At 37.8% G+C, this 15325-nt stretch overlaps 1 protein-coding gene across 1 annotated transcript; it reads left to right on the top strand.

Moving 5' to 3' along the window:
• Window positions 1-2626: 2626 nt before the first annotated feature.
• Window positions 2627-11649, top strand: LOC137659682 (probable serine/threonine-protein kinase samkC). Its single transcript, XM_068394506.1, has 2 exons — window positions 2627-2738; window positions 11129-11649. The coding sequence occupies exons 1-2, from the start codon at window positions 2627-2629 to the stop codon at window positions 11647-11649; spliced, it is 633 nt and encodes a 210-aa protein (XP_068250607.1).
• The last annotated feature ends 3676 nt before the right edge of the window (window positions 11650-15325 follow it).

Genomic DNA, 15325 nt, shown 5'->3' with positions numbered 1-15325 from the left:
AGAGAGAGAGAGAGAGAGACATTATACTATTATGTGTGTAAAAAGGGATAATCATATATACTATTTGTGTTGAGAGAGAGAGAGAGAAGAGAGAGAGAGAGAGAGAGAGAGAGAGACTATACTATTGTGTGTGTAAAAGAGGGACAAGCATCTATACAGTTTATGTTGAGAGAGAGAGAGAGAGAGAGAGGAGAGAGAGATGAGAGAGAGAGAGAGAGAGAGAGAGAGACTACCATTATGTGTGTAAAAGAGGGATAATCATCTATACTGTTTGTGTTGAGAGAGAGAGAGAGAGAGAGAGAGAGAGGAGAGAGAGAGAGAGAGAGAGAGAGAGAAAGAGAGAGAGTGTTCCAACTTGGGAAGAAAGCAATCGTTGAAGACACTCGAGTTGTAGCAAAGCGCTAAAGTGCCAACTGTGGCCCCCAATTCAGGCAGAATATCGAAATGGACCAGGCTACTTATTTTCTGTTTCATTTATTCAATGGTCAAGTTATGTCGTGCGTATGTATAATAGAAAATAAGGAAAGACAGCAGTATGTGAAAAGATGTAAAATTTCTGTTTCTCAAGATTATTATTATTATTATTATTATTATTATTATTATTATTATTATTATTGTTATTTTTATTTTTATTAGTTATTTTTATTATTATTTTGTTATTATTATTATTATTATTATTATTATTATTAATATATTCATGATTATTACTATTATTATTATTATTATTAATATATTCATGATTATTACTATTATTATTATTATTATTATTATTATTATTGTAATTATTATTATTGTAATTATTATTATTATTATTGTTATTATTAATATTATTAATATTATTATTATTACTACTTGCTAAGCTACAACCTTACTTGGAAAAGTAGCCTGCTATAAGCCCAAGGGCTCCAACAGGGAAAATATCCCAGTGAGGAAAGGAAACAAGGAAACAGATAGAATGGTGTGCAGTGATTTCGAAAAGATGGATTGTCAAATTAAAACAATTGTCCATGCTATTCTCTAGTTGCTTTCAGTGGCCTTTTAATGCTATTTAATAGTTTTCTTTTCTTCACAGAACTTTGAGTTACAGTTGTAATTGTTCTGTGGCTAATTTCCACTTATAAGGATGGAAGATACTCTTTAGCTATGGTAAACAGCTCTTTTAAGAGAAGGAGACTCCAGAAGAGACTCTTTAGCTATGGTAAACAGCTCTTTTAAGAGAAGGAAACTCCAGAAGAGACTCTTTAGCTATGGTAAGCAGCTCTTTTAAGAGAAGGAGACTCCAGAAGAGACTCTTTAGCTATGGTAAGCAGCTCTTTTAAGAGAAGGAGACTCCAGAAGAGACTCTTTAGCTATGGTAAGCAGCTCTTTTAAGAGAAGGAGACTCCAGAAGAGACTCTTTAGCTATGGTAAGCAGCTCTTTTAAGAGAAGGAGACTCCAGAAGAGACTCTTTAGCTATGGTAAACAGCTCTTTTAAGAGAAGGAGACTCCAAAATCAAACTATTGTTCTCTAGTCTCGGGTAGTGCCATAGCCTCTGGACCATGGTCTTCCACAGTTTTGAGTTAGTGTTCTCTTGCTTGAGGGTACACTGAGGCACACTATTCTCTCTGTTTCCTTATTTCGTTTCCTCACTGGGCTATTTCTCCTTGTTGGAGCCCTTGGGTTTATAGCATCCTGCTTTTCCAACTAGGGTTGTAGCTTAGCTAGTAATAATGATAATAATAATAATAATAATATTGATAATAATGGTAGTAGCATACAAGGTCCAGATCATAATTATTCAACGCCTTTATTATTATTATTATTATTATTGTTATTATTATTATTATTATTATTATTATTATTATTATTATTGTTATTATTATTATTATTATTATTGTTATTATTATTATTATTATTATTATTATTATCAGCTGAGCAAAGCTACAACATTATTTGGAAAAGCAGGGTACTATAAACCCAAGGACTCCAACATAAAAAAAATGGCCCAGTGAGGAAAGGAAATAAGGGAATGAATAAACTGCAAAAGAAGTAATTAACAATTAATGTAAAATCATTTAATAACAGTAACAACGTTAAATAGGTGAGAGAGAGAGAGAGAGAGAGAGAGAGAGAGAGAGAGAGAGAGAGAGAGAGAGAGAGAGACTGAAGGATATATGAAGGTCAGTCTGGACAGCCCAAAGTCCGCACCAGCTTACAGAAAAGGACCCCCTTGGGAATCTTGGTCGAGCTATACCGCCAACAATAACGAAGGGCAGAGAGGAGTCTCCCGTTGGAGTCTTAGCCCGAAAGGGCACTCCCGTCGGAGTCTGGGTGCGAGAGAGGAAAGGAATAAATACCGAAAGAAAGATGGAAAAGATATAATAAATGAGGAGAGTTGATATTGATAAAAAACTCCCGTTGGAGTCTGGGCCCGAAAGGGCACTCCCGTCGGAGTCTGGGTGCGAGAGAGGAAAGGAATAAGTACAGAAAGAAAGATGGAAAAGATATAATAAATGAGGAGAATTGATATTGATAATAACGGGAGATCAATAAATATTTCCATTTTATCAAAGGAATAAAAAAGGATATTTACAATATGTTGTAGGAATTTTTGGCGAAGGTTGAAATATTGTCAAAAAGAAATAATGAACAAAGAAATTTGGAATTTTGATGATAATCAGACTAATTATGATGGCATCAATGTTAAGGTATTTTTATCTTTAAGGAATACAGATTCTCATGATCTTGGGATGATCGGTATAGGCTGGGCTGTTTCCATATTTGAATTAGATTCAATTAAATTTAATTAATTATATTTACAGCGTTTTCACATAGATCTTTTATTACGACTCATTATCTTCAATTTTAAATCAATAACTTGGTTCTTATCATTATTATCATCCTTATCACCATTTTTATTATCATCACCTTTATTATTGTTCGTAATTATTCAATTGATTATTATTATTGGGTGATGAAATCCACGTTATTATTTTATAAAGATTTGATAAAATTTTTCACAGGAATATTAATGTGGAATTGTTGTATTATTATTATTATTATTATTACTACTACTACTACTACTACTACTACTACTACTACTACTACTACTACTACTACTATTATTATTATTATTATTATAATTATTATTATTATTATTATTATTATTATCTTCGCCAACTTCGTTACGAAGTTTGCTTTGATAAGCATTTATTTATTTATGTTTATTTATCTGTTTGTGATTCTCACAACTCAAAAACTAGTTGACCGAATCTCGTGGAATGTGGTGGGATGATTGGCCACGATCCAGGGACAATTTGAATAGATTTTGGGATCGATTGGTTCAAAGGTCAAGGTCACGAAAAGGTTAAAAACGTATTTTTTGCTATTTCGTGGTCACTTTTTATCCGATTTGCATGGAATCAGTGCCAAAATGTACATACTCCAATTAACTCTCTTATGATATACAGCATGATATAGGCGAAGGTATGCGCTCTACTGAGTGCATTTTCTAGTTATTACTTTCTTAAAGCAAATGTTTACCCTCTTCCACTCCCTTGTCCATTCCCTGCTACCGCCTTTTCCAGCTCCTCTGACCTAATCTATCCCACTTTTCTAGCTGTTCTATCCTTCTCCATCCTCGCTTTCTTCTTTTCCTTCCCCGCTATCCCACTTTTCTAGCTACTCTATCCCTCTCCCCCATCCCCGGTTTTTTTCTTTTCTTTCTCCCGCTTACTTCTTTTCCATCCCCGCTATCCCACTTTTCTAGCCGCTCTTTCCCTTTCCATCCCCGCTATCCCGCTTTTCTAGCCGCTCTATCTCTTTCCATCCCCGCTTTCTTCTTTTCCAACCCCGCTATCCTGTTTTTCTAGCCGTTCTATCCCTTTCCATCCCCGCTTTCTTCTTTCCATCCCCGCTTTCTTTTTTTCCATCCCCGCTTTCTTCTTTTCCACTTTTCTAGCCGCTCTATCCCTTTCCATCCCCGCTTTCTTTTTTCCATCCCCCGCTTTCTTCTTTCCATCCCCCGCTCTCTTTTTTCCATCCCCCGCTTTCTTTTTCCCTATCCCCGCTTTCTCACTATTCTACCCTCTCTCCCCCTTTTCCACAACTGTCCCTCTCCACCACCCTGCTATCCCACCTTCCACCTTTCTATCCCCTCTCCCTCCCCCTATCCTTCTCCCCCATCTATCCTCTCTGGATAGGAGAAAATTCTCTTATACAATTGTTTGCATATCATGGCTGTGGAGGAGGAATAGGAGGAGTCACGACCCGCCATTTATCATTCTCTCTTTTAAGGGAAACGGTTCTTCCTGCAAACTTCCACGGATGATTTATCCGTCCAACTGCAATTCTATCCGCATCTCTCCTCCATCTATTCTTCTATCCATTTGGGACGGTCGATTTTGAGTTTTATTTTTCAGGGTTTAGAGATGGGGGATATTTCATTTGTTTGGTTTTTTTACTTCCGCCAACGAGGTTGGAAGGAGGTTATGTTTTCGTCCCTGGTTGTGTGTGTGTGTGTGTGTGTGTTTGTTTGGGAAGAGCTTCCTGGTCACAATTTTAATCGTAGAGTAATGCAACTTGCAGGGATTAACTGTTATGTAAAAAGCTGGAAATGATTACATTTTGGAAGGTTAAGGTCAAAGGTTTAGGTCACGGTCAAGCAAAATGTCCAATTCACGTGATCAGCCATAAGTTTGGACATCGTTGTCACAGACACTTCAAACTTGGTTTATATTTGAGTGTAAGAAAATCCACGCCAATTAATTCATGTTAAGGTCAAAGGTCAAGGTCAAGGTCGAGCAAAAGGTAAAGAAATAAGCTGCTGCGGTGGAGGTCTGTGCTCTACTGATTGCACCTTTAGTCTATGATATTTTTTATTATCTATTATTCTTATCATATTTAAATTTTTTTAAAGGTCGCTCATGAATGGCAGATGCAAGGGACAGAGGCAGTGTTCTATATTGTGACCATATACACATATGATCAGCGACTCTCTTCACCTAAGCTAGGACCAGGGATGGCCAGGCATATGCATCTGAATATTTTGCCATCATTTTTGACGAGTCGCGTACACAAGTATATAAATAATGGTGCACGGGTTTTTATTAAAATGAAGAACTTCAGAAGATTAAACTTTTGCAGAACAGTTCTATGTTATCCCTGATTGTTACGAGATATGTTCACAATTCTTTGGATCCCTTTCTCTGGTTACGGTTCATTTTCCCTTTGCCTACACATACACCGAATAGTCTGGCCCATTCTTTACAGATTCTCCTCTGTCCTCACACACCTGACAACACTACGATTACCGAACAATTCTTTTTCTCAAGGGGGATAACTACTGCTCTATAATTGTTCAGTGGCCACTTTCCTCTTGGTAAGGGTAGAAGAGACTCTTTAGCTATGGTAAGCAGATCTTCGAGGAGAAAGACACTCCAAAATCAAGCCAATTGTTCTCTAGTCTTGGGTAGTGCCATAGCCTCTGTACCATGGTCTTCCACTGTCTTGGGTTAGAGTTCTCTTGCTTGGGGGACACCAGAGCACTCTATTCTATCTTATTTATCTTCCTCTTGTTTTGTTAATTTTGTTGTAGTTTATATATGAAATATTTTAATGTTGTTACTGCTCTTAAAGTGTTTTATTTTTCTTAGTGTCCTTTCCTCACTGGGCTATTTTCCGTGTTGGAGTCCCTGGGCTTATAACATTCTGCTTTTCCAACTAGGGTTGTATCTTAGCAAGTAATAATAATAATAACAATAATAACAATAATGATAATAATAATAATAATAATAATAATAATTCGTCGATTGGAATAAAACGTGCATTTGAAGTTCAAACTTACAACGAATGTGTTTATGTTGAACAGGCCGACGGATCTTGAGATAATTCATACTCTATTCATCACTTCTCATGAATAGTTGACTGTGTTTATTTCCTTATTTCCTTTCCTCCCTGTGCTATTTTTCCCTGTTGATGCCCTTGGGCGTAGCTTCCTGCTTTTCTAATTAGAGTTGTAGCTTAGCTATTAATAATGATAATAATAATAATAATAATAATAACAATAATGATAAGTGGTAACGTGTTCGCTTTGCATTCGCATGGTAACAGCTCGATCCCCGCCCCCGGGACCGTGAGTTAAGCTTTTTACTGGAGAGGCCACTGCCGTGGTTTGGCATCACAGACGGGGGAGGGGGGGCGACTCTTGCCCGGCTGACGTTCTGGTGGGTATCTATTATGATGAAACTGGAAGTGAAATTAGACACCTTTAACCTTTATTATTAATAATAATAATAATAATAATAATAATATTTCCTTTATTATTATTATTAATGATAATAATAATAATAATAATAATAACAATAATAATATTTCCTTTATTATTAATAATAATGATAATAATGATAATAATAATAATATTTCATGAATAAACTAAAATGACTATAGCTGTTAAAATGTGATCTCTTGAAATTGAACCAAAATTATTCACGAGCAAAGGTCAGTTAACATTGCTTTTTATTAAAAAATTTAAAAAGGTTTTAGAATGCAAATCAGATCTTGAAAAATTGCCCAACCAATGTCAGAAATGAGGGAACTTAATTGAGTTATTGAATATAGATAGCGATTGTTCTTTCAATTATAGATGGGCTTCATGTCCATCGCTGAAGATTGAGAAATCATATAAGATTTTCATCAATTCTGTGTTTCCTTCGTCGTCAAGGGAACAGAAAGATCTTGAAATATAAACACTAAAGGAAGTTCTTTTAACATCAGAGTTTTGTTCATTGTTACGACATAATTCAATTAATTGTATATTAATTCTATATTCATTGTATATTATTATTATTATTATTATTATTATTATTATTATTATTATTAAATTCTAAGCTACAGCCCTAGTTGGAAAAGCAGGATGCTATAAGCCCAGGGGCCCCAACAGGGAAAATACCCCAGTGAGGAAAGAAAATGAAGAAAAATAAAATATTTCAAGTATAGTAACAACATTAAGATAAATATTTCCTATAAAAACTAAAAAAACTTTAACAAAACAAGAGGAAGAGAAACTAAATAGAAGTGTGCCCGAGTGTACCCTCAAGCAAGAGAACTCTAACCCAAGACAGTGGAAGGCCATGGTACAGAGGTTATGGCATTACCCAAGACTAGAGAACAATGGTTTGCTTTTGGAGTGTCCTTCTCCTAGAAGAGCGGCTTACCATAGCTGGAGAGTCTCTTCTACCCTTACCAAGAGGAAAGTAGCCACTGAACAATTACTGTGCAGTAGTTAACCCCTTGGGTGAAGAAGAATTGTTTGGTAATCTCAGTGTTATCAGGTGTATGAGGACAGAGGAGAATCTGTAAAGAATAGGCCAGACTATTCGGTGTTTGTGTAGGGAAAGGGAAAGAACCGTAACCAGAGATAAGGGTCCTTTGTAGTACTGTCTGGCCAGTCAAAGGACCCCATAACTCTCTAGCGGTAGTATCTCAACGGGCGGTTGGTGCCCAGGCCAACCTACTATCTTTTTTAATGTAGTTAATTCCCTAGGGTTGAGGAAGTTCCCTAGAATTAGGGACTTTTGGGTCTGTGGCAAGTTCATTTTTTGTGGCTGAGTTGCTACGTTAATGGAACCTCAGTTTCTTGGGTCTGGGTTCGATTCCCCTGCCGGCCAGAAGCTATTATCTTTTGAGTTGATTCCCCCTTGGGTCTTTGATCCCGAGGTAGAGAGAATCCAGATGTAAGGAGGAGTATAATATATGGCTTATGAATATATATATATATATATATATATATATATATATATATATATACATACAGTATATATATATATATATATATATATATATATATACATACAGTATATATATATATATATATACATACAGTATATATATATATATATATATATATGTGTGTGTATATATATATATATATATGTGTGTGTGTGTGTGTGTGTGTGTGTGTGTGTGTGTAGCAAGTGAACAAAAACATAAACTGTGGAAATTCGTATTCTGCAGGAAAATTCACGAAACGTAAACTGTTTGCAATGAAGCTTTACTTCAATTTGCAAGACAATAGATGTGTGAAATTGAACAGAATTGAGAGAGAGAGAGAGAGAGAGAGAGAGAGAGAGAGAGAGAGAGAGAGAGAGAGAGAGAGAGAGAGTGCATGTCTGTTAGTATGTGTGAATGTCGAATGGAATTTCAATCGAAGAACTCATTTGACTTCGCAAATGACAAATGGCTTCAGCTGAAGCGACCGAATGTGAAATGTGGCTCATCAGCAGGAACTACTGTAGATCAGTCCAGTAAAAGCAGCAGCTAAAGCAGCAGCAGCAGCAGCAGCAGCAGCAGAAGAAGAAGAAGAAGAAGAAGAAGAAGAAGAAGAGCAGCAGACTCCATTACTCTCCGAGTCAGGATGTAAACAACCATTATTCCCGAATGGGTTTTTCCTTGAATAGCATTACTTGCTGATCGTGTCGCGAGACGAGTCAAGGAGGTTTGCTGGGATTGACGTCTCGTCTGGTATCGGGGGGAAAATACAGATGGAGAATCTCTCGAGGGATTAACATGAATTTATATTTAGTGGAAGTGTTGTTTGTCTACTATGTTGAGAATGATGGACAAAAGTGATCTGTGGATGTAAGTGCAGACTAGAACGTAGCTAAGCTCTAGGTAATCACCAACCCGCAACCAGCAAATAGCAAACCAAAACCAGCAACTAGCAGCTCACAACCAACAACAAACAACCAGCAACCCGCAACCAGCAAATAAAAAACCAAAATCATCAACCCGCAACCAGCAAATAGCAAACCAAAATCAGCAACTAGTAACTAGCTGGTCACAACCAACAACAAACAACCAGCAGCCAGCAACCCGCAACCAGAAAATAGCAAACCAAAACCAGCATCCAGTAACCAGTTGCTCACAACCACCAACCCGCTACCAGCAACCACCAACCCGCAACCAGCAAATAGTAAACCAAAACCAGCAACCAGCAGCTCACAACTAACAACAAACAACCAGCAACCACCAATCCGCAACCAGCAAACCAAAACCAGCAACTAGTAACCAGCTGCTCACAACCAACAATAAACAACCAGCAACTACCAACCAGCAAATAGCAAACCAAAACCAGCAACCAGCATCTCACAACCAACAAACAACCATCAACCAGCAACCCCCAACCAGCAATTAGCAAACCAAAACCAGCAACAGTAACCGGCTGCTCACAACCAGCAACAAACAACCAGCATCCACCAACCCGCAACCAGCAAATAGCAAACCAAAATCAGCAACTAGTAACTAGCTGGTCACAACCAACAACAAACAACCAGCAGCCAGCAACCCGCAACCAGCAAATAGCAAACCAAAACCAGCATCCAGTAACCAGTTGCTCACAACCACCAACCCGCAACCAGCAACCACCAACCCGCAACCAGCAAATAGTAAACCAAAACCAGCAACCAGCAGCTCACAACTAACAACAAACAACCAGCAACCACCAATCCGCAACCAGCAAACCAAAACCAGCAACTAGTAACCAGCTGCTCACAACCAACAACAAACAACCAGCAACTACCAACCAGCAAATAGCAAACCAAAACCAGCAACCAGCATCTCACAACCAACAAACAACCATCAACCAGTAACCCCCAACCAGCAATTAGCAAACCAAAACCAGCAACAGTAACCAGCTGCTCACAACCAACAACAAACAACCAGCAACAACCAATCCGCAACCAGCAAATAGCAAACCAAAACCAGCAACCAGCAGCTCATAACCAACAACAAACAACCAGCAACCACCAACCCGCAACCGGCAAATAGCAAACAAAAACCAGCAACCAACAACAAACAACCAGCAACCACCAACCCGCAACCAGTAAATAGCAAACCAAAACCAACAACCAGCAGCTCACAACAAACTTCAAACAAACAGCAACCAGCAAATAGCAAAACAAAATCAGCAACTAGTAACTAGCTGGTCACAACCAACAACAAACAACCAGCAGCCAGCAACCCGCAACCAGCAAATAGCAAACCAAAACCAGCATCCAGTAACCAGTTGCTCACAACCACCAACCCGCAACCAGCAACCACCAACCCGCAACCAGCAAATAGTAAACCAAAACCAGCAACCAGCAGCTCACAACTAACAACAAACAACCAGCAACCACCAATCCGCAACCAGCAAACCAAAACCAGCAACTAGTAACCAGCTGCTCACAACCAACAACAAACAACCAGCAACTACCAACCAGCAAATAGCAAACCAAAACCAGCAACCAGCATCTCACAACCAACAAACAACCATCAACCAGTAACCCCCAACCAGCAATTAGCAAACCAAAACCAGCAACAGTAACCAGCTGCTCACAACCAACAACAAACAACCAGCAACAACCAATCCGCAACCAGCAAATAGCAAACCAAAACCAGCAACCAGCAGCTCATAACCAACAACAAACAACCAGCAACCACCAACCCGCAACCAGCAAATAGCAAACAAAAACCAGCAACCAACAACAAACAACCAGCAACCACCAACCCGCAACCAGTAAATAGCAAACCAAAACCAACAACCAGCAGCTCACAACAAACTTCAAACAAACAGCAACCAGCAAATAGCAAAACAAAATCAGCAACTAGTAACTAGCTGGTCACAACCAACAACAAACAACCAGCAGCCAGCAACCCGCAACCAGCAAATAGCAAACCAAAACCAGCATCCAGTAACCAGTTGCTCACAACCACCAACCCGCAACCAGCAACCACCAACCCGCAACCAGCAAATAGTAAACCAAAACCAGCAACCAGCAGCTCACAACTAACAACAAACAACCAGCAACCACCAATCCGCAACCAGCAAACCAAAACCAGCAACTAGTAACCAGCTGCTCACAACCAACAACAAACAACCAGCAACTACCAACCAGCAAATAGCAAACCAAAACCAGCAACCAGCATCTCACAACCAACAAACAACCATCAACCAGTAACCCCCAACCAGCAATTAGCAAACCAAAACCAGCAACAGTAACCAGCTGCTCACAACCAACAACAAACAACCAGCAACAACCAATCCGCAACCAGCAAATAGCAAACCAAAACCAGCAACCAGCAGCTCATAACCAACAACAAACAACCAGCAACCACCAACCCGCAACCAGCAAATAGCAAACAAAAACCAGCAACCAACAACAAACAACCAGCAACCACCAACCCGCAACCAGTAAATAGCAAACCAAAACCAACAACCAGCAGCTCACAACAAACTTCAAACAAACAGCAACCAGCAAATAGCAAACCAAAATCAGCAACCAGTAACCAGCTGCTCACAACCAACAACAAACAACCAGCAACCAGCAACCCGCAACCAGCAAATAGCAGACCAAAACCAGCAACTAGTAACCAGCTGCTCACAGCCAACAACAAACAACCAGCAACCAGCAACCCGCAACCAGCAAATAGCAGACCAAAACCAGCAACTAGTAACCAGCAACTCACAACCAAAAACAAACAACCAGCAACCACCAACCCGCAACCAGCAAATAGCAAACCAAAATCAGCAACCAGTAACCAGCTGCTCACAACCAACAACAAACAACCAGCAACCAGCGAACAACAGCAAGCACCCCCTTACTCCACAACCGCGAACCAGCAACTATAAACAGCAACCGTTATATGTGTTAAGGGCTTGATTTAAAGCAAGGGAATCCCAACCTGGGGTACATGTACCCCAGTGGTTACATATTTACTCCAGGGGTACATTGGATGAGAGTAATCTGAAGTAACCTGCAATGAGGTTGAATAAGGAGATTACATTGCAATGTCAATTTAATTTGTTCTGTTTTTGATACGCAATTTTAAGGGTAAGCAGGAATCTATGAAAATGCCCCATTGAGTAGCCTACAGAAGAACAAAGAAAGGTTGGCAGCTCCTAGTTCAAAGCAAAGGTACAGTTGTCTTCATTAATTCCGGTGCACTAACGTCTGCTTAGCCTCACGTGAAGTGTGCCGGAATTAACGAAGCCAACTGTACGCCTGGAGATGTTCATTTGTTTGTTCATATTTATTTTCTGTTATTCGCATCCATTTTGCATTTCAACTCCCTCGTGCGATTCATACCAACTTGCTAAAACTCACTTCTTAGATTCACATCGTAAGAGTTTAGTGACGACAGTGCACCTCATGCTGTGCCATATAAGCTTCCAATACCGTGGGGCGTCTCCTTGCCCCGTAGCTGCACCCACTTTTTAGCTTGGGATACGCATTACAAGGATTTTGTATATCTCAAAGATTTTTTAGTCCATCTGGTGAGACCCTATTTTCTCTTGGGTAGAGCAGTTTAGTTTAAACGTTTAGAGAGTTTTTGTGATATTGTTTAGCTTATTCTTGAATTTGTCTAACTTATTCTTGAATTTGTCTAATTTATTCTTGAATTTGTTTACTGTGGACGTTTTGAGAGATTTTGCGACTTGTCTAACTTATTCTTGAATTTGTTTACTGTGGACGTTTTGAGAGATTTTGCGACTTTTCTAACTTATTCTTGAATTAACTTAATCTTGTCTAACTTATTCTTGAATGAACTTATTCTTGAATTTGTCTAACGTATTCTTGAATTTGTTTACTGTGGACGTTTTGAGAGTTTTTGTGATCTTGTCTAACATATTCTTGAATTTGTCTAACTTATTCTTGAATTTGTTTACTGTGGACGTTTAGAGATTTTTTTGTGATCTTGTCTAACATATTCTTGAATTGAATTATTCTTGAATTTGTCTAACTTATTCTTGAATTTGTTTACTGTGGACGTTTAGAGATTTTTTGTGATCTTGTCTAACATATTCTTGAATTGAATTATTCTTGAATTTGTCTAACTTATTCTTGAATTTGTTTACTGTGGACGTTTGGAGATTTTTTGTGATCTTGTCTAACATATTCTTGAATTGAATTATTCTTGAATTTGTCTAACTTATTCTTGAATTTGTTTACTGTGGACGTTTAGAGATTTTTTGTGATCTTGTCTACCTTATTCTTGAATTTGTCTAACTTATTCTTGAATTTGTTTACTGTGGACGTTTAGAGATTTTTTGTGATGTTGTCTACCTTATTCTTGAATTTGTCTAACTTATTCTTGAATTTGTTTACTGTGGACGTTTGGAGATTTTTTGTGATCTTGTCTAACATATTCTTGAATTGAATTATTCTTGAATTTGTCTAACTTATTCTTGAATTTGTTTACTGTGGACGTTTAGAGATTTTTTGTGATCTTGTCTACCTTATTCTTGAATTTGTCTAACTTATTCTTGAATTTGTTTACTGTGGACGTTTAGAGATTTTTTGTGATGTTGTCTACCTTATTCTTGAATTAACTTATTCTTGAATTTGTCTAACTTATTCTTGATTTTGTTTACTGTGGACGTTTAGAGATTTTTTTGTGATGTTGTCTACCTTATTCTTGAATGAACTTATTCTTGAATTTGTCTAACTTATTCTTGAATTTGTCTAACTTATTCTTGAATTTGTCTAACTTATTCTTGAATTTGTTTACTGTGGACGTTTAGAGATTTTTTGGTGATCTTGTCTACCTTATTCTTGAATTAACTTATTCTTGAATTTGTCTATCTTATTCTTGAAATAACTTATTTTTTTATTTTTCTAACTTAATCTTGAATTCGTTTACTCTGTTACTGTTCACTACATCCGCTGGAAATCTGTTCCATGTATTTGTTATTTTATATGTAAAGAAATCAACACATTGAGTGGTGTTGTATCTTTTCAATTCCAGTTTGTGTCCGTTCCCTCTAGACTGATTTGTGCTAAGCGTGAAGAGGTTCTTGTATTCTACATTTGTTAATCCTTTAAGAATTTTTAATGTCTGTATTAGCTGTCCCCTTAGTTGTCAAGTTTGTAGATCAAAGAAGTTCAAACGTTCCATTCTCCGTCTATATCCAAATTATCTTAGTATTGGGAATAGTTTGATGGCCCTAGCTTGTACTTCTTCCAGTCTATCTATATCCTTCATTTGGAAACCAGAATTGGAGTGGTTAGTTATCATCAAGAAAGAAGACAGAATGAGTAATGTAAGTGTGGAAAGAGAGAGAGAGAGAGAGAGAGAGAGAGAGAGAGAGAGAGAGAGAGAGAGAGAGAGAGAGAGAGAGAGAGAGAGATGGGCGGGGTTGGGGGACTAAGTTAAAAGTAGAAATTTCTCTTAAAATTCTGTTTTAACATTATTAAGCATCGCTTGCTTCTATCATTTGTCCATTCCAGTTGCGTTTCTTTCAATAAATTCATGTCGTAACTTATGTCTGATAAGTAACCAATACATATATCTCCGAATCAAGTTTTATCTGTTTTGACGCTGTTACTGTTTTTAGAATGATATATTGTTAATTTATTCTCATCATTTATTTATTTCCTTTCCTCACTGGGCTATTTTCCCTGTTGGAGCCCTTGGGCTTATAGCATCTTGCTTTTCCAACTAGGGTTGTAGCTTGGCTAGTAATAATAATAATAATAATAGAGCTAATGCCAGACAACCTATGTGTGGAAGGCAAATGGTAACTTGTTACAAGTCAAAGTCTGACAATCGAGTTTAAACTGTAACCTAGATGGACAAAGGTATTTCGATTTAATAAATGGGAGGAAGGACGCTGGTGACTGGTACAACACATGAACATACGCTACCGGGGTCTAAAGCGATGTCAAGCTGGGCAGCCAATCGGGAATACGGTCTACGCCAAAGCCAAAGCAAAGTTCTTCAAGAAGAAGGCAACTGTGTTTACCCCTATACAAAATGAGGAAAAACACGTTGATAGAAGAAGAAGAAGAAGAAGAAGAAGGAACAGCAAAAATAAGATTGTGACAATATGTAATTGCTGAAGGAGACACTTGAAGTCAAGGTCGTTTCTCTTTTATCTTTTGTAAGGTGTGATAGATATCACAAGTAAAGATAACACATCACTTACATGGCAGCATATTGTGTTGATAAGTATAACCATTTTTACTACTGCTATAAAAGGGCCTTGTATTCGTCATTGTGTTTTTGTATCAGTTGCAACATGAGTCTTTGAGTCCCGTTACCGTGAATAATTTGAAGTAATTTTTTTTTCATAATTCGTTGCATAAGAATAGTGATAGAATATGGTAGCCTAGTGGTAGAGTCCTTATTATCATTATTATTATTATTATTATTATTATTACTTGCTAAGCTACAACCCCAGTTGGAAAAGCAGGATGCTGTAAGCTCAAGGGCTTCAACAGGGGAAATAGCCCAGTGAGGAAAGGAAATAAGGAAATAAACTACAAGAGAGGTAATTAGCAATTAGAATAAAACATTTCAAGAAC

Source organism: Palaemon carinicauda, chromosome 20 (genome assembly GCF_036898095.1).
Source record: "Palaemon carinicauda isolate YSFRI2023 chromosome 20, ASM3689809v2, whole genome shotgun sequence".
Classification (NCBI taxonomy): domain Eukaryota; kingdom Metazoa; phylum Arthropoda; class Malacostraca; order Decapoda; family Palaemonidae; genus Palaemon; species Palaemon carinicauda.
This window is presented reverse-complemented; position numbering and strand designations above follow the sequence as displayed.